Source organism: Desmodus rotundus, chromosome 9 (genome assembly GCF_022682495.2).
Source record: "Desmodus rotundus isolate HL8 chromosome 9, HLdesRot8A.1, whole genome shotgun sequence".
In the NCBI taxonomy this organism is placed as follows: Eukaryota; Metazoa; Chordata; class Mammalia; order Chiroptera; family Phyllostomidae; genus Desmodus; species Desmodus rotundus.
Window position 1 is genome coordinate 45149572 of NC_071395.1, and position 17837 is coordinate 45167408.

Here is a 17837-nt window from a genome sequence, read left to right on the forward strand (position 1 = left end):
TGGATGATCCCTGGTGGATGGGTGTGGGGACAATGCCCTGAGGCCTAAGGTTGGCCTCCCACCCCACCAAGCTAGAACTCTCACCCCTCAGTTTCCTCAGGAGCCATCTGTCAGACCTTGGCCTGTGGGGCAGGACATCCAGCCCTGGGGTTTCCGGCTTTTTGGTAAAGAAGCCAAAGTGGCTCTGGCTGGTGTGGCTCAGTGGATTGAATGCCGGCCCGTGAACCAAAGGGTCGCTGGGTTGATTCCCAGTCAGGGCACATGCCCGGTTTGCAGGCCAGGTCCCCAGATGGGGGTGTGCAAGAGGCAACCACACCTTGCTGTTTCTCTCCCTCTTTCTCCTTTCTTCTCTGTCTAAAAATAAATAAAATCTTAGAAAAATAAAAGCCAAAATGCCCAAAATGTACTCTAGACCTGATCTGGCCCCCTCCCGGCCTCCTCCAGTGTCCACTTCCCTCTCCCAGGCCCCTCAGGCACCCTGATGGGACCCCCTTTCCACGTCCTGGGTAGGAAGGGGTTAATTCTAGGCAAGGGGCTGCTCCACCACACCTGGGATGATGCCTACCCCTCCCACCCACCCCCACCCCTGCCTGCAGCCATTGGTGACCTTATTTTTCCATGACCATGATCTTCCCCTTTCAAACTATGACCACTTAATGTTTTCTTGAATTTTCTACACTTATGCATCCTTGAATCCATTCATTTAAAAAAGAAACTATGTATTGATGTCATAACTGGAAAACCTTTTTTGTCGCCCTGAGACTCCATAAACTTAAAAATAACTAATACCACAAGGAACCTAAGACCACAGGTGCTAGCTGGATACACCTCAGGGCCACTAAGGTATTCAAGACACAGCAGCATCGGTGGAGACGTTTTTCTGGACCCTGGGAACTAGGCCTCCTGCCTGTGGGTCCCTGCTGAGCCGCTTGCTAGCTGTGCCCCAGCTCCTCTCCCTGTAAAAGGGAATCGGAGCTTTACCTGCCTCATGCGTGTTTTGCAGTGTCAGCGAGTTGAAATAGCACCTGGAGTCAGGCCTGGCTCAGATTAAGCACTTTATAAGTAATAGCGTATTTTAAAAATTACTAGATGGTCCCAGGGACAAGCCAGTCATGTGACCTATTCAAAAGGAAGCAACTGTCCTGTTATGTGGTTCTCTGTTGGTTAACGTGGTGCCTGAAGTGCAAGTTTCCTACCAGGGGCAACGCTGGCCCAGACAGGCCCTCTCCAGCATGGTGGCCCCTTGGTGGTCTGAAACTCCTCTTCTTGGTGCCTGCCTGGCATCCATGAAGGGCACCTTCACACTCCTCCAGCTCCTACTGGGACTCCGGACTCTCTGTGCCTCAGTTTCCTCTCCTGAAAACCAGGGGTGGGTACTGTTAGCTCAGGGGCTGGCCTTGGAGACGAGGGCATGCCAAGGCAGGGAGTACAGGGGGGTCCCTGCCAGGGAGCCCGGAGCAGTTTCTGATGTGGCCCCTCCCCAAAGGAAACAGGCCCCTGGGCAAGACTGCCCTCCCTGCACTCCCTTCCCCCTGGAATGAGTGCCGGTGCGCACAGAGAGGGGTCAGTGTTTGTCAGAAGCTCAAACGGTGGAACTGCTGCATAAGATCTGAGGGCAGTTTACACCTCGGTGTGTGTGTGAGTGTGCGTACAGGCAGCGCCCCTGGGTCTGTGTTTTGACTGCACTTTCCTGTTGGCTCCCAGCTGCCCCACCAGTTCCGGGGAGGGACCTAGGGCAGTGGCTCCCCCCCCGCCCCGCCCCCCTTCCACTTTATAAAGCCCAGAGGCCACAGGATGATGCACAGCTGCCCAGCCTGGGGACACGAACGACCCTGCCCCAGCCTCTGCTTCCCCTACCGGCAGCTCAGACCATGGGAGGTCCCTGCTTCAGCGTCTTTCTTGTCCTACGTGGTGAGAATTTGGGGGTCCCTGGCAGCACCCCTTTGGTGCCTGTGCTTCCCATCTCCCCCTCCTCCTCCCTCCCCACCCCCACCACTGCCTTGTGTTGAAATAGGAGGCACAGCTGGCAGCTCTGGGGCCTGACTTGGAGAAAGACACATGGTTAGGCGGGTGCCGTGGGAGAGCAGCTAGCAGTGCCCGGGAACCCCCACGCCCAGGCAGGGACCCCCCCAGGTGTTCTCAGAGACTGTTCCCCCGCGCCCAGAGGGATCTCCGAGCTCCCTTCTGGATCCACGTTGGAAGCTGCTCCTTAAGAAAGGAAACTGAACCAGGGGGAATGGGGGGAACAAAAATGAGTGCTGTGCTCCCTCAGGAAGTAACTCTTAACAGATGGCTTAAAGGGGCGCTAGGGAGTTAAGGATGGGGGGCCCTTCTACTATGGGGTGTCCCCAACACATCCCCCTTTGTCTCAGTGGCAGGGACAGCCCAGAGACCCTGCAGTCTTGCTCAGACCCAGCTGGGACCCAGCTATGGGTTGAAGGGATTACCACTGTGGGTTTGAACTTGAGTTTTGCTGTGACTTCCCCCATACCTCCCTTCCCGCCCCACCCAGGGAGGCTCTAACGGTTATCAGGGCAGCTCGTTGCCCAGGCAACCAGGCAACAAAGAGAGTTAAGAAATGACATGTGGGGTGCCAGAGCTTCCCCAGGCGAGAGGGACAGTGTTCCCTGTGCTTACCCAGGGTAACAAACAGGCACGAGCTTTTTTTGTAGCTTTATCGAGGTGCGATATGCAGAGCGTAATTCGCCTGTAGGATGCATACAGTTAGATGATCTTGGGGGTGGTGTGCCAGGGGCTAAGTCCCAGAGCCCGAGCCTCACTTTCCATAACTGTAAAATGGGGCAGGGCAAGCCTGGTCTCTGCTTCACAGGGCAATGTTAAGGGCTGAGGGAGCCCTGGCTCACAGTAAGAATTAAGTAGAGTATTTATTGTTGTTATTTTCATTGGGATGATGACGATGGTGATTTCACTGGCGGGTCTGGGGGATGGGCTGTGGGGTCCTTAGCAGGAGGAGCAGCCAGAGAATGATGGCCCCACCCCTGCCACAGGGTCCTTAAGCAGGAGTCTGACTACACAGGGCGCAGCTGGGGGAATGCAAACCAGATGGGACTGCGAGCAGACGACCAGCAGCTCCTCTCCAGGCTCCTGTTTGGGTGACTTCCAAGGCCCCAGACGGAGAAGCTCTGGCCCAGCTGCCTCTGTGGTGGGGCGGAAAGCCCGGCTCAGCCTGATGGGGCACAAAGAAGCCGTTCCCTGCAGGGTCTGGGGAGCTTGACCCCTCACTTCCACCTTCCCGAGCCCCGTGTTCACCAGATTCTCTGTAAGCCTTTCCTGGGCTCTGAGGCCAGTTCGCCCCTCTGTCGCGCAGACACGAACAGGGCCTCTGTCTCCTTGGGCAGCTGTGGGTGTGAAAGTTACTGCTGGGGCCTTGGGAGCTGGGGACCGGTCAGCCCAGGTCCTGCCCTGCCAGGGAAGGACTTTTTGTGGTCTGTCCTACAAAGAGGAACTGGTCCCGGCCAAGGGGATACCTACCTAAACCCTGTGGCCAGAGAGGAGAAAGAGAGGAACTCCAGCCTCAGTTTACCCTAGCTGGGAGGGCCACCAGAGAGGGGTCTTTGCCCTCTGCTGGCCTGCGGGGTAATTAGGTTTGGACACTGGGGCTGAGTGCTCAGGGGACCCTCCAGTCTGCACCCCCCACAGCTCCTCAAGCTGTGCTCACCATGACCTACCCCCAAATTCCCCCAGGAACTGCTCCAAGGACGACCCAGCCATGAGTTATCCCTTCATTTGGCCCAGGAAGTGATTCATGCCTGCTCTTCTCCCTGACCCCCACCCCTCCACCCTCCATCCCCCTATCTGGTCTCCCTGGATTATCAGGGCCTGGACTGCCTCCCCAGCATTTCCAGATCAGCGGGACTGGACGGCTCCCTCAAGTTCTCCCACAGCACCCCCTCCTGCCCAGGCCCCCTCCTCCCTCCCTCCCTTCCCCTTCTCTGTTTCTGTTTATCTCCTCCTCAATCTCTCTCTCTCTCTCTGTGTAATCTCTGGCATCTCTGTCTCTCCCTTTCTAGGAGTTCCCTATTTCTTTGTCATCTCTCCCTATCACTGTCTTCTTTATTTATTTTTTAAGATTCTATTTATTTATTTTTAGAGACAGGGGAAGGGAGAGAGAAAGAGAGGGAGAGAAACATCGGTGCGTGGTTGCCTCTTGCATGTGCCCTGCTGGGGACCTGGCCCACAACCCAGGCATGTGCTCTGATGGGGAATCAAACCGGTGACCCTTCACAGGACAGCACTCAATCCACTGAGCCGCACCAGCCAGGGCCCTGTCACTGGCTTCTTAACTTCTGCCTCTGTTTCTCTCTGCATCTCTCTGTCTCTCCCATCTCAACTTTCTCTTCACCTCTCTATCTCCTTTCTCCCTCTTTTTCCTCTCTCTGTCTCCAGCTCCTTCTTTGTCCCTGTCTCTGTCTCCTCTTTATTTCCCCTCCGTCTCTGTCTCCTTGTCTGTCTCTCTGGTGAATGGCAAGGAGGTCCCCATCTCTAGAGCCCCTGCTGACTTGAGGAGGACCCCCAGGACATGCCGTGGGAGGGGGTGCCCCCGAGCGGCAGGAACAGCAGGACTGGGGGGCCCGCACAGCGCCACCCCATCATGAGCCCACAGCATTGTCCTGTGTGCAGGGAGCCAGGAGGTGAAATGTCTCTAGTGGGTCCCGCGATGACCGTCGGGGCTGACAGATGTGGGTGTGGTGCGTTTGCACCTGTGTGACTGAGGAAAGGAGGGGTGGGGGGGGCTGGAGTACCTTAGATTTGGAGGAATCAGGGAGAACCCCTGGTCCAACCCCTTCATTTTTACTTAAAGAAATGATGACAGGAAACACGACACAAAGGCAGCACTTGTGTGTTTAACTCCCACACTAATCTGGGAGATGGTCCCCTCTTCATCCCCATTCTACAGAAGGGGAAACTGGGGACTGAGGCACCTGACCAAGGTCTGGAATTAGAACCAAGGCCACCTGGCTCCAGTCCGTTTCCTGCTGCCCACAGGTCAGCAACCTCCAAGACCCCTGCCAGGCTCAGGCACCTCCCCATTCTTCAGTTCCTGAAACCCACCCTCAGGTGGTGGGCGCAGACCCTCTGGCCATGGGCATCGGAGGTCAGGAGGGGTCACCTGCCCTGTCTCTTCCTGAGTAATGGACAGAGCCTGAGCCTGAGGGGAGTAACACATCCTCTGCCTCTGTCAACCCTTCCCTGTTCTGTAATTCCCTGACCCCCCCATCTCTCTGTTCCAGCGCTGTGTATGTTGCTGGTTCTGCCGGAAGATGGACCCCAGAACACCAGGGGTGAGTCTGCTGGGAGTAACTCAGTCCATAGCCAGCATCCCAACCCCCACCTGCACCTCTCAGCCCAGGCAGGAGAAAGGCTTGTTGCAGGGGGAAGCTCAGGGTTGCCCCTCCCAACACTCCTCCCTGCCCCTGTCTCAGCTCTCATCTTTGACCGTGGTCTCCATCCCCACAGCCTCTGCCTCCATGGCCTGTGCTCGCTGGTGCCCTCTGCACTCCACATGTGTCAATGCCACTGCCTGCCGCTGCCTTCCGGGATTCAGCTCTTCATCTGGGGAGATCATCACCAACCCTTTGGAGAGCTGTGATGGTATGCAGGCTTGGGGGGTAGAGGGCCACATGGAGACATGACTGGTAGTTGGGGGCCTCAGCCTTTGTCCTCAGACCATCATCAAGGGCAGAAAAAAGAGAAAGGAAAAGATACAAAGGTGAAAAATGACAAGTGAATAAGTGTGGCTTCCTAGAGAGAAAAGAGCTAGGTCTCCAGGAGTCTGAGATCTGTGCCTCAGTTTGCCATTCCAGGCCTGGGGAGGGAGATGCAGATCTTCCACACACCCACCACTTCAGCACTTCCTCCTGTATCCAAATCCAGGGTGACAGGCAGAGAGCTGAGGAGAGCAGAGTTGATTTAGTGGGCTTCAGGAATGGCTTGCTCCAGCCACAGCCCAGCTGCAGCAGTGTTGCCTGAGAGTCTAAGTCTTTTCCAAAAGACACTGATTAAGCATCAGGCCTCATGCTACCTAGGAGACGAGGCTCTCTGCCCTGGGGACACCCATGCCTTTGGGAGGTGACCCTTTGTCCTGTTTTGTTTCAGACATCAATGAGTGCAGACTACCCGTGCCAGTGTCCTGTGGAAAACTGGCAGACTGCCAGAACACAGAGGGGAGCTACTACTGCATGTGCAGCCCAGGATACAGGCTTGTTTCTGGGGCAACGAATTTCAGTAATGAGAGTGAGAACACGTGTCAAGGTAAGAATGACCCCGTATCCTCCACCTCCCTGTTCGTAAGGTTTGTGGTCACCAGAGCCATTCCTGCAGCAGACGGGGCAGGTGCCTGGTTGTAGGTACAGTGCCCAGGTGTGAGTGGGGACAGGTGTGTCTGTGCCCATCCCACCAGAACAGAGAGGCAGGGTGGCATGAGAACCAAGGACCCAAATCCTGGTGTTGCTACCTGATGGCCGTGTATGTGACACCGGCCAGGACACTTACTCAGAAATCACCAGTAATGTGTGAGATGTGATATTTTGGTGATTTTGTGTTAAAAAAACAGTGCGGATCTTTTATCGATAAAAACAAAAGTAGCTTTGCCTTTTGTTAACTGTATGACCTTGGACATGTTCTTCACCTCTCTGTGCCTCAGTTTACCCACCTGTAAAAGGGATTGACAGGGGTGCTGCCTCATAGAACTGCTGGGAAGGGATAGGGGATCACAAAGCACAGCACGTGGTGGCTGTGGGGTTTAGGATTACCCTCACTGTGATCTAACACGCCCTCGCCAGGAAGGACGCCCCAGGGCCCGCGCCCCTGGTGGCTGCTCAGAGAACAGCTGGCCCAGTGCATCCCCTCTCCAGGGACCCAGGAGGAACCAGGCCTCCATGCATGACCAAGCTCTGTCCCCTTTCTGGGAGGAGCAGGCGGGCAGGGAAGGGGCTTCGGGCATACGCAGGGGCAGAGGGGGCCAGCAGTGGTCAGGCAGAAGCCAGGACTCACCCAGAGAGAGGGGGTTAGTGCAGAATACAGAGAGGGGAGGAGGAGGCTGGGCCAAGGATCCTGGAGGACTCTGAGCAGGGTCCACAGGCCCACCAGGCTGCGGAGAGAAGAGCCTGAAACCACAGTCCCAGCCCCTTCCCTCTTGCCCTGTGTGCGGAGGGAGGTGGCAGACCCTCTCGGTGGGAGGGAAGGGGGCACCTGCACCCACACCTGCCTGGAACCCAGTGGGAGAGCTCCGTCCACTGCACTGCTGGTCCACAGGGGCTTCTGGGTGGATGTTATGCCCCAAATATGTAGCCTGGCCAGAGGGCAGAGGAAATTGGGAAAAGGTTCCCCATCTCCAGGTGAACAGTGTGTTTGGGGAGTGGAGAATGAGCTGATTTTTAGCCCCCATTTGCCTCCTTGGCTGGACACCCTTGTGCAGTGACTCTGTACAACTGCCCATGGTGGCTGTGGATCGTGCTTGGTGTGCCTGGACTGGGGCAAGCCCTGTGGCACAGGTGGTGGTTGTGGGGAGTGAGGAGATGTGCTGCTGTGTTAGAAAGGGGCCAGGGCTAAGAGCAAGGGTTGGAGCTGCTGGGCAGAGAGAGACACAGCTGAACAAGAGTGAGGGGGGACCTCAGGGGAGAGAGCAGCCTGCTGGTTTGGATCAGGACCTGCGGTCTGAAGACCTAGCTTTGTGACGGGCTCAGCTGGGCCGTCTGCCCACCTCAGCATTCCATCCTTTGCCCACCTGAGGGCCTGACTACTCCTGTCATGGTCCATGAGGTCTGCTTTGGGCAGGACCCAGGCCATTTTCTCGGATGCTCGCCCCACTTTCTCCAGGCATCAACAGGCCGTCCCAGGCACCTACCTGGTCTCCCAGCCTCTGTGAACCCTGAGGCTTAAAATCCTCTGCAGAGGCCCTTTCCAGAAGTTTGGAAGTCTTCCCCACTCACCTGACATCTTATCTGCATAAAACAATGAGGGTGGAGGCATTCAAGACACTTCAGGAGCTGACAACGCAGTGCATTCCAGAGCAACATCCATCTGCTGCACCATGGCCAGTGACTGCCAGGATGAGACCTGATGCCAGAAGCCCTCTCAGGGCCCCTGGGCAACGATGGACCTGGGGGCCCCGTCAGGAAAATTGGGAGAACCGGAGATTTAGGCCCACCTCTCCCAGCTGGCCCTGCCTCTGGCCAACAGCCCCACCTGGAGAAGATGCCTCTTGGCATCCTGTCCCCAATTCTCAGCCGCTCAGCCTCCACCCATTTCCTCAAGGAAGCCTCCACCCTGACCCTCCTCAATAATTTCAGTTCACGGGACTGTGGGCAGCTTGGATGGCTGGGACCAGTCGGGTGACATATTGGGGGTGAGCAGGGTGACATCAACCTCCCCCACCCTGCCCCAAACTCAGAGAGTTGGGTGAATGAAGAGGCTCCCATCTGAACCAGATGACAAGAGAGGGAGTCATGGGGGACCATTGCCCCAGGTCTGATGCTCTCCTGAGGTCAACCCAGGAGCCATGGGGGCCCAGACCACTGGGGGACAGAAGATGGAGGCTGAGGGCCCTTGACAAAGCCCAAGGTCTGTGTCCCTGGTGGGAGAACCAAGGAGCCACCATGACAGAAATGCCTGCCACTCTTCACCCATCAGTGCCTGCTCCCCTCTCCAGGCACCCAGCCCTTGCCCACCGCTGCCTGGGCTCACATGTGGATTCTCACCACTTCCTGCCAGTCCAGGGGATGCTTTCATGGGGACCGAAAGAGGCACCTTTACCACTCCAAGGCTGTGTGGCTGGATGTGGGCCCTGCTGTCCATCACGGCCTGGCACCCACTGTCCAGGTGGCCCTGGCCTATCTGGCACCATTTTCATTTCCTGGGCTCCTGCTCAAAAGCCTTGTCAGACTCAGGGGTGGTTCTCGGTCCATCTCCACATGCTGGAGTCTCAGAATTAGCCTGGATGGCAGACCACTGTCTCACCAGAGCCACCGAGATTCCAAGAACTCAGCCCACAGCCCCCACCCTGGGGGAGTGAGGACAAAGGCTGCCAAAATGAGCCTTGCCCAGGGAATGCAGCATTTCTCCTGCACTTGGTTCTGGGAAGGCCCGCCCTGGCCTTTGCCCAAGTCCTCAGGCTGGACACAGGTGGTGGTGATGTCCTTGTCCCAGCTGGGAGCTGCCCCAGAGTCTGAAGGAGCCAAAGCTGGCAGAGAGGACGTGGGCCACTTCTGGCCACATCTGGACAACAAAGCATCTAGGCCACCACGTTTACCCATAGAACACCTCCGTGTGAATCAGAAAAGGCACCCACACACCTGGGATGCTTCTAGATGCTTCTATGCTAGAAGGCTGCCCATGGCTGCAGGCGTCCACCACGCTCTCCTTCCCCTGCAGACATGGACGAATGCCAGCTGGGCCCTAGAATCTGTAAAAGCCACCGCATCTGCGTCAACACCCAGGTGCCTGCTGGGGTTAGAGACCAACCTGAGGACCCAAAGCTGTGCAGAGATAGAGGCCCCAGGAAGACACTATGAGGCTGGACTGGAGCTGGGGAAGGAGCCAGGGCAGGTGCCCCAGCCCGAGGAGGTGGGAAAAGATTCTCAGGTTCCTGAAATGCCACGGGCCTGCCAAGGGCCTGCCCAAGGATTCGCCTCCCTGAGAGGTCCTGCCACAGAGCAGGGGGTTTTCTGTGCAGCCCCTGTGAGCACCCCCAGACACTTCCCCTTTCTCACGTGTCACATGCAAGCCAAGAGAGGTGTCACTTCCTGTTCCCAGAAAGGGAACGTGGGCTGGCGCCCAGGAGGGAGTAGGTAGGTGTCTTTGGTCAGGAAGTCCAGCCACAAATTCAGTTTCCCTCCTGGTTTTGCCACCTATAAACTGGAGACTAAGGTCCCTGCTCTGTCCATCTTGTAGGGACACCACCATAAGGTGCTTTCAGGGTGAAGTTGAAGGTCACAGGTGGTGGCCTGTGTACTAAGAGTGGGGTGCTTAGTGTTGGGTAGTGAGAAATGGGTGCAGTGAGTGGAGGGAGGGCCTGACGCTCTGGCTTTGTCCTCAGATGTGGATGAATGCAGCTCGGGGCAAAACTCCTGCCACAACTCCACCCATTGCCTCAACATCCAGGGCAGCTATGAGTGCCGCTGCCGCCGCGGCTGGAAGCCAGTTCCTGGGTCCCCCAATGGCCCAAACAACACCATCTGTGAAGGTTTGCTGTTCAGATCTCATAAATGTGCCACATCCTCTTATTTTGCTGAGCCATCTTAAAAGAAGCTGCCATAACGAGTTTTGGCAGAGAAGAGGCAGAGCACATTCAGCAATGGTGTGACCTTAGTGCAGGCAGGGAAGGGAGGGTGCCCTGGCTGGACAGGGCTGACCTCTGGTTCTGTGCTAACAAGTGCAGGATGCAGCTCTGGATGGTGGCAGCACTCCAACCCACAGCATCCACATGGGAAGAGCCATCAGTGCCTCAGCCTCCCCAGTCAGAGTCCATCACAGGTGCCCCTGCCCAGTCCATGAGGGGGTACGGCTTTGGTATGACACTTGCACAGGCGCAGTCCTGCCCTGTCCACTTTGCAGGGACACTGGGAGCTTATGGTGCTTTTACAGTGAAAAATGTGACCACAAATTTGTATCTGACAGGCTAGGTGGCTGGTAAGTGGGGTGTAGTGGGGTGTCCTCAGAGGGAACCACTAGGAATTTGAGAGAAGAGGAAGGAAGGATGCGTGCAGTGAGTGGAGGGAGGGCCTGACGCTCTGGCTTTGTCCTCAGATGTGGATGAATGCACCTCGGGGCAAAACTCCTGCCACAACTCCACCCGCTGCATCAACAGCAAGGGCAGCTATAAGTGCCGCTGCCGCCGTGGCTGGAAGCCAGTTCCTGGGTCCCCCAATGGCCCAAACAACACTGTCTGTGAAGGTTCGGAGTTCAGATCCCACACTCCGAAGGCCACAAGTGACACCTTCTGATCACGTACTCAGTGGCACCCACAGGAACCCAGCAGAATGAATGCTGGGGGTTCCCTGCTGTCCCAGCGTTAATTCTTTTAAAGCTAAATGGGAGAAGACCTGTGGGGGTCCTGAGGAAAGAGCTGGGGTATCCAAGGCTCCTGGAGAACCCCAGGCAGCAGCTAATCACCAACTGGGATGAGGGTATTTCAATACCTCACAACCTGTACATCTGTGCAGGGCTCACCTGCCTCGTGTCAGGCCTCTGCACACTTCCCATAGTCTCTGCGTCTGCCACTCAGGGACCTGCAGTCACCAGATGTCATCACCTCCAGCCAAGTGGGGTGTAGGGGGCACTTTCACGGGGGAAGGGGTGGGGCACAGAGAGGAGAGGGCCCATCCGCTTCTTCATGTCCCCAGAGGTGGATGAGTGCAGCTCCAGGGGGCATCAGTGTGACAGCTCCACCTTCTGCATCAACACTCCAGGCTCATACGTGTGCCACTGCCTCCCAGGCTGGGTGCCCAAACCCGGATTCCTGCATAAACAAAGGACTCCCCAGTGTGAAAGAACCTGGCCTGACCCGAGACCCCGCCTCCAATACACACAGACACTCTCTCACCTAATGAGCCTCTGTTCTGTCCCCTGCAGAGATCTTCCCCACCTGGACCCCTCCCCCTGGAATCAAGAGCCAGGTGAGTGACTCAGGCAGGGTCTGTTTCCCCCAAGCTGCTCCCCAACTTTGGGTGAGGCTCTCTGACCCCTCCTCTCCTCTCTCCCAGAGTCTCTCCCGCTTTTTTGAAAAAGTCCAGGATCTGGGCAAAGACTTCAGGCCTACCTCGGCCAAGGACACCATCAAGGTGAGGGACGCTTCTGGGTGAGTGGAGGCAGCCCAAGCAAGGGCCTCTGACGGGAGAAGCACGTGTGACTGTGTGCACAGCATCCACACCCCATGGATATCCCCATCACACAAACACAGATGTGCACACCCCCTATTCCTGGTCCCCCAACAGCGGAGCAGGGCCCTCACACACACACTCACACTTACGGGGGATCTAATGGCTACAGAATGGAACAAGGGAGAATTTTGCCTCTGGAGCTGAGCCACAAAGGTTCTAACCGCCCCCCCCCCCCCGCCCCGCCCCCAACTTCCTGCTGTGACCTCAGGCAAGTGACTCCTCCTGTGCGGGCTCAGTCTCCTACTTCATACAGCGGTTGTGAGGGGTTAAGTGAACTAAGAGACAGCTCAGAGATTCGTGCCCGGCACACAGTTAGCATTAGACTGAAGTTTTAGCATATGCACTTAGCCTGGCAGAAATATGAGCCCCTTATGTCAGTTTAAGTTTTCCAGTAGCTTTATTAAAAAAAAAAAGTACTGGTAAACAAATGAAATTAATGTGAAGGTTGCATTAACCTAATAGATCCAAAATAGGGCAACTTCAACATGGCACCACACGTGGCTCACGGCGACTGTCCTGGACAGCACAGACTGAGAACGGACCCCGCAGAGCCTCAGTGACTGAGAGATGTTAAGAGCCATTGTTACAGGTGCTCTCAGGCGTCCATTCATCCCCCTACTTATCTTCTGGCTACTGCCATGTCTGGATAATTTCCCCATGCCTGTCCCCCACGTACCCTGGTGGTTCTCTGGTGTGTCCCCTAGTGAGGGAGTGAGATCAGGTCCTTTGGGAGGTTCCTGTGGTGCAGTGACCCAGCAGCTGTCACCCCTCACCCCCAGAATGTCATCATGGCATTGGATGAGCTACTGGAAGTCCCTGGGGACCTGGAGGCCCTGACCCTGCCTGCCCGGCACCACTTGGGCACCTACCTGCTGTTGTTCCTCGAAGAAGTCCTGAGGACCCTGGCCACGAACATGCCTAAAGCCTCCTTCACCTACCATTCCCCTTCAGACACAGGTGAGACCTCTTACTGCCCTGCCCCAGCCCTGGGACCCACCCTGCAACTGGAGCCCCTGTCACTGCCCCTCTCCCCTCAGAGCTGTCCCTGGTGATCCAGGAGCAAGGGAATGGAACCATCACCATGGGCCAGAGCCACGCACGGATGCAGCTGAACTGGGCTGAGGCAGTTGGAGTCGGGGAGCTGGGTAACAGCAGGGAGCTGGAGGGGGCACCCGGGAGAGGGAAGAAAGAGCTGGGTGTGGCTAGGGGTGAGGTTCCAAATATGTAACAATTGGAAATGCCGAATTTATAGTTCTTAGGAAGGAGGAGGGAGGGCAGGAAAAGGCAGCCAGCCTGTCTGTCCCCCAGGCCCCACCCTGGCAGGCTTATTCTCCAGCCACAACATGCAGAAATTGCTGGCCAATGCTTCACTGAAGCTGGACCCTGAGATGAAAGCCCAGCTGGAAAACAAACATGAAGGTCCTGTTGGTGGTGGCCAGCCCAGGCTCCTCTCCGCTGTCAACACGGTCTTTCTGAGCAACAAGAACACGGAGAAACTAGGCTCCCCTGTCAACTTCTCCTTCTCCCACCTTGTGAGTCCTTGGGTGGGGAGGGGGATCTGCCCCACTGTCTACCCCATAGGCAGTGTCATGGTGGCCCCTCCGCAGTCTCCATTTCCCCACCTCCGCCCATTCTGCTGCTTCCTTCATGTACCCCAGGGCCTTTGCCCTTACTGTGCTCTCTGCCTGGGACAGCTTTCCCTCACATGATTCAGCCCTTTCCCTGTCTCTAGTCTGTGTTCTAATGCCACCTTCTCTTTTAGGCTCTCCCTGACCTCCCTATTTAAAATTACAACCTGTAATCAATCATGCCCTACCTTTCTCCATTCCTGCTCCCTCCCTCCTTCCTTCCTTCCTTCCTTCCTTCCTTCCTTCCTTCCTTCCTTCCTTCCTTCCTTCCTTCCTTCCTTCCTTCCTTCCTTCCTTCCTTCCTTCCTTCCTTCCTTCCTTCCTTCCTTCCTTCCTTCCTTCCTTCCTTCCTTCCTTCCTTCCTTCCTTCCTTCCTTCCTTCCTTCCTTCCTTCCTTCCTTCCTTCCTTCCTTCCTTCCTTCCTTCCTTCCTTCCTTCCTTCCTTCCTTCCTTCCTTCCTTCCTTCCTTCCTTCCTTCCTTCCTTCCTTCCTTCCTTCCTTCCTTCCCTTTCTTTCTTTCTCTTTCTTTCTTCCTTTCCTTTCTTTCTTTTTCTTTCTTTCTTTCTTTCTTTCTTTCTTTCTTTCTTTCTTTCTTTCTTTCTTTCTTTCTTTTTCTTCCTTCCTTCCTTCCTTCCTTCCTTCCTTCCTTCCTTTCTTTCTTTCTCTCTCTCTCTCTCTCTCTCTCTCTCTCTCTCTCTCTCTCTCACTCTCTCTCTCTCTTTCCTTTCTTTCCTTTCCTTTCTTTCTCTTTCTTCTTTCTTTCTTTCTTTTCTTTCTTTTAAATTGGACTTATCACCTTCTAACACACCATCCAGTTTCCTTATCTTTTAGGTTTATTATATGCACTGCCTGTCTCCCCATGAACATATCAGCCCCACAAGGGCAGGGACTTGTGTCTGCTTTGTTCTGTGCTGCGCCCCTGGCTGGCGCACACAGTAGGTGCTCAGTAAATACTTGTCAATGCAAAGCAGCCCTTTCTCAGACCCAGCCCAAGCTCAGAACCCAAGAGTGAGCTCTAGGCTAACATCTCTGACCACCCGGCTTGCCCACAGGAGGAGAAGCCCCGGTCACGACAGGAGCTAATCTGTGCCTTCTGGAAGGGTGACAACGACAGTGGTGGGTACTGGGCCACCACAGGCTGCTGGAAGGTGGGCAGCAGGAATGGCAGCACCACCTGCCGATGCAGCCACCTGAGCAGTTTTGCCATTCTCATGGCCCACTATGATGTGGAGGTGAGCAGCCCCAGGGCCGCCCTCAAAGCCCATAGACGGCAAGGTTGGCTTTGGTGAGACAAGCAGCTGGTTCTTGATGGTGTGGCCCAACTGGTTCTGGGTGGGTTCACAGCCCAGGTGGGCCCGTGCTGCATCCCCCCCACCCCAGGCCCCTTCCTGGGACCCACAGACCACCTCCCTATGACCCAGCAACTAAACAGCCTGAGCTGACACTGGAGGACCCGCTCCAGCTAGTGCGCCCCTGACTACCCACCCCGATCCAGTGGGTCCAGTTGTTAAATATTGCTAAAAGCTGAAACACAACTTTCTGAATGTGGCCTCAGGTGATCCATAAATATATGGCCATGTGGATAATTGGAATGGGCCAAGCAGAGGAGGGAAGGTTGGTGGTCCAGGCCAAAGGCCCAGGAAATACTAAACTGGGATTTGTGAGCTGATAAGTATGGCCAGGTGGGGGAGAAGCAGGAGATGAGGTCTGAGAAGGGGACCCATCAGTGCTGGAAAAAGATGTGACAGTCAAGACTTCACTGGGGACCTTTTTGGGAGAGCAGTCTGGGTGCATAGTGGGAACCTTGCTGCACCCATGGGTGTGTATGTGTAGGGGGACATTTAAGGATGACAAAGATACATTAGGCTTGCTCTGTTGTTAAAGGCAGAGAGTTGGGGGTGGTCATCAGCCTAATTTGAGTCCTGCAGGCCAGTCAGGTTCCAGGTGGGTCTGGGCTGTGGGACCCACAAGGAGGGCAGAAAGCTTCAGGGTGCTTAATCAAACCCCGCCCACCCCATCCTGCATCTAGGACCTGAAGCTAACCCTGATCACCAAAGTGGGACTGGCGCTGTCACTGGTCTGCCTGCTGCTGTGCATCCTCACCTTCCTGCTAGTGCGGCCCATCCAGGGCTCTCGCACCACGGTGCACCTGCACCTCTGCATATGCCTCTTCCTGGGCTCCACCATATTTCTAGCAGGCATTGAGAACAAAGGTGGCGAGGTGAGGCCCGGCCCCGTGGAGTACCCCAATTGCACCAGGGCGCTAAGGCAGTGAGGCCTGGGGTAGGGTAGCTCCCCTACTCCCCCTGCTTGGTCAGGGAGACTGGCCCTGGAGACAAGTGGCCCCGCCCATGAGCAGGGTGGGGGTGAGGGGTGGGGGGTAAAAGCACCCCCCCTCGCCATGCCCTGAACCCCGCCCACTGTAAGGGCGGGAGACTGGCTGCCTGCGGCCTGGCAGGCGGGTGTCCCAACCCTTCGCTGACAGGAGGGCTCCCCCTCCACCCCTGCAGGTGGGGCCGAGCTGCCGCCTGGTGGCCGGGTTGCTGCACTACTGCTTCCTGGCAGCATTCTGCTGGATGAGCCTGGAGGGCCTGGAGCTCTACTTCCTTGTGGTGCGTGTGTTCCAGGGCCAGGGCCTGAGCAAGCACTGGCTCTACCTGATTGGCTATGGTGTTCCCGGGCTCATCGTGGCCATTTCAGCAGCGGCCTATACCAATGGCTATGGCCGCAAACGCTTGTGAGTGTGGAGTGGTAGGGCCACGGGAGGGATGGGGGTTGTCCAGGGACATGGGGCTGCACCACACACAGTGCCCCACTCCCCCCAGGCTCCTGACTAGATCCCTCCCTTTTTGCCCAGCTGCTGGCTAGAAAATGACCGCAACTTCATCTGGAGCTTCAATGGACCTGTGGCCTTCATCATTTCGGTAACTATCCCCTCACACTCCACCCTCAGAGCCTGAGCCACCTGGCCCCTTACTGAGCCCAATAGACCAGCTCTCCCTGCAAGTTCCAAGCACAACCCCTAAATACAAACTCTCTGCTCCCCACCCAGTGCAATGCTGTCATCTTTGTGACAACTGTCTGGAAGCTCACTCAGAAGTTCTCTGAGATCAACCCAGACATGAATAAATTAAAGAAGGCCAGGTGAGGGCAGGGACTGACAGGGAGAGGGGGGATGTTGGGGTTGGCCCCCTGCTGCAGCTGCTGTCTTCCCCCCAGGGTGCTGACCATCACGGCCATCGCACAGCTCTTTGTGCTGGGCTGCACGTGGGCCTCCGGCCTGTTCCTCTTCCACCAGAGGAGCTATAGCCATGTGCTGGCCTATGTCTTCACCATCCTCAACTGCTTTCAGGGACTCTTCCTCTTCCTGCTGCACTGCCTGCTCAACAAGAAGGTGGGCTTTGGGTCAACCCATGTGGGAGGGGGCAGTACCCTCCCGCTACTCAGGGCTGCCTCTCCCCTGACCTGGCATCTCGGACCCTGCAGGTGAGGGAGGAGTACCGGAAGTGGGCCTACATGGTCACTGGGAACAAGTACTCAGACTTCAGCACATCCACATCGAGCTCCAGCCACAACCAGACTAAGGTAAGGGCCAACCCTGGTGCAGAGGTGTTGGGCCAGAAGGCAGGCAGCCTTGGGCCAGACTCAGTCATCACTGGGCTCCTCTCTCTCCAGGTCCTCAGGACGTCAGTGTCTGGCATCTGACTACAGGTTTGGGCTACGCCAGCAGCTCCTGTGGCCTCCTCAGCAGCTTTTGCACATGCTGAACACTGTCCCCTCCTCTCCCACCACTGTGTTCCCTCCACCCTTCCTGGAGAGGGGGAGCTGATAGTTGTTCTCTGGCATCAAACCCGGTAACACACAGCCAAGGTGGAATCGGACCTGATGGGCCTGCTTCTGGCTGCCTCTGCTGCACCCCAGCTGGGACCCCAGTGAGCAGGAGCTGGCCCAGGGCAACAGCCTTTTGCCCTGGTACACAATGCCCAGACAAGGCTCCTGTGCCCACCTGGCCTCCCACTCTTCTGTCTGCTACAAATCAAGTGGCCAGGGTGCTGGGGTTCAACTTTTCCTGTTAAGCTAAGACTGAGGTCAAAGATGGCAGAAGGGCCTTCCTGGCCCTGCTGTCTGTGGCTCACGGTACAGAGGCCAGTCTGCCTCTTTGGCAGAGGGTTCTCACTGTTTTGAAGGTGGTGGATATTGTGTAATTTTTTTTTATTACCTGTATAAACTTTTCAATGTTGACACTTAAGTCTCATATTGATACAGAAGGTGGCTTTGCTGGCTGGCTGGGGACTCCCTGGCCAGACCC

General features: G+C 56.3%; 1 protein-coding gene across 4 annotated transcripts; it reads left to right on the forward strand.

The window, feature by feature from the left end:
* The first annotated feature begins 1783 nt into the window (after window positions 1-1783).
* ADGRE5 (adhesion G protein-coupled receptor E5) lies at window positions 1784-17777 on the forward strand. Of its 4 annotated transcripts, XM_024556823.2 has the most exons (19): window positions 1784-1911; window positions 5253-5303; window positions 5479-5613; window positions 6118-6273; window positions 10058-10204; window positions 10768-10914; window positions 11593-11636; window positions 11724-11801; window positions 12680-12857; window positions 12938-13045; window positions 13209-13432; window positions 14581-14760; window positions 15558-15749; window positions 16039-16265; window positions 16386-16452; window positions 16581-16672; window positions 16748-16922; window positions 17015-17113; window positions 17204-17777. In XM_024556823.2, the coding sequence occupies exons 1-19, from the start codon at window positions 1872-1874 to the stop codon at window positions 17231-17233; spliced, it is 2370 nt and encodes a 789-aa protein (XP_024412591.2). In that variant the 5' UTR covers window positions 1784-1871; the 3' UTR covers window positions 17234-17777. The 4 variants fall into 4 exon arrangements, with proteins under 4 accessions (XP_024412591.2, XP_024412592.2, XP_053766980.1 ...); XM_024556824.2 differs by lacking the exon at window positions 10768-10914; XM_053911005.1 differs by lacking the exon at window positions 10058-10204.
* The last annotated feature ends 60 nt before the right edge of the window (window positions 17778-17837 follow it).

Coding starts and splice junctions, on each gene's coding strand:
- ADGRE5 (XM_024556823.2), top strand. CDS start 1,872: ATGGGAGGTCCCTGCTTCAGCGTCTTTCTTGTCCTACGTG. Junction 5,304..5,478: donor TGGACCCCAGAACACCAGGG/GTGAGTCTGCTG, acceptor CCATCCCCACAG/CCTCTGCCTCCATGGCCTGT. Junction 16,923..17,014: donor ACTGCCTGCTCAACAAGAAG/GTGGGCTTTGGG, acceptor CGGACCCTGCAG/GTGAGGGAGGAGTACCGGAA.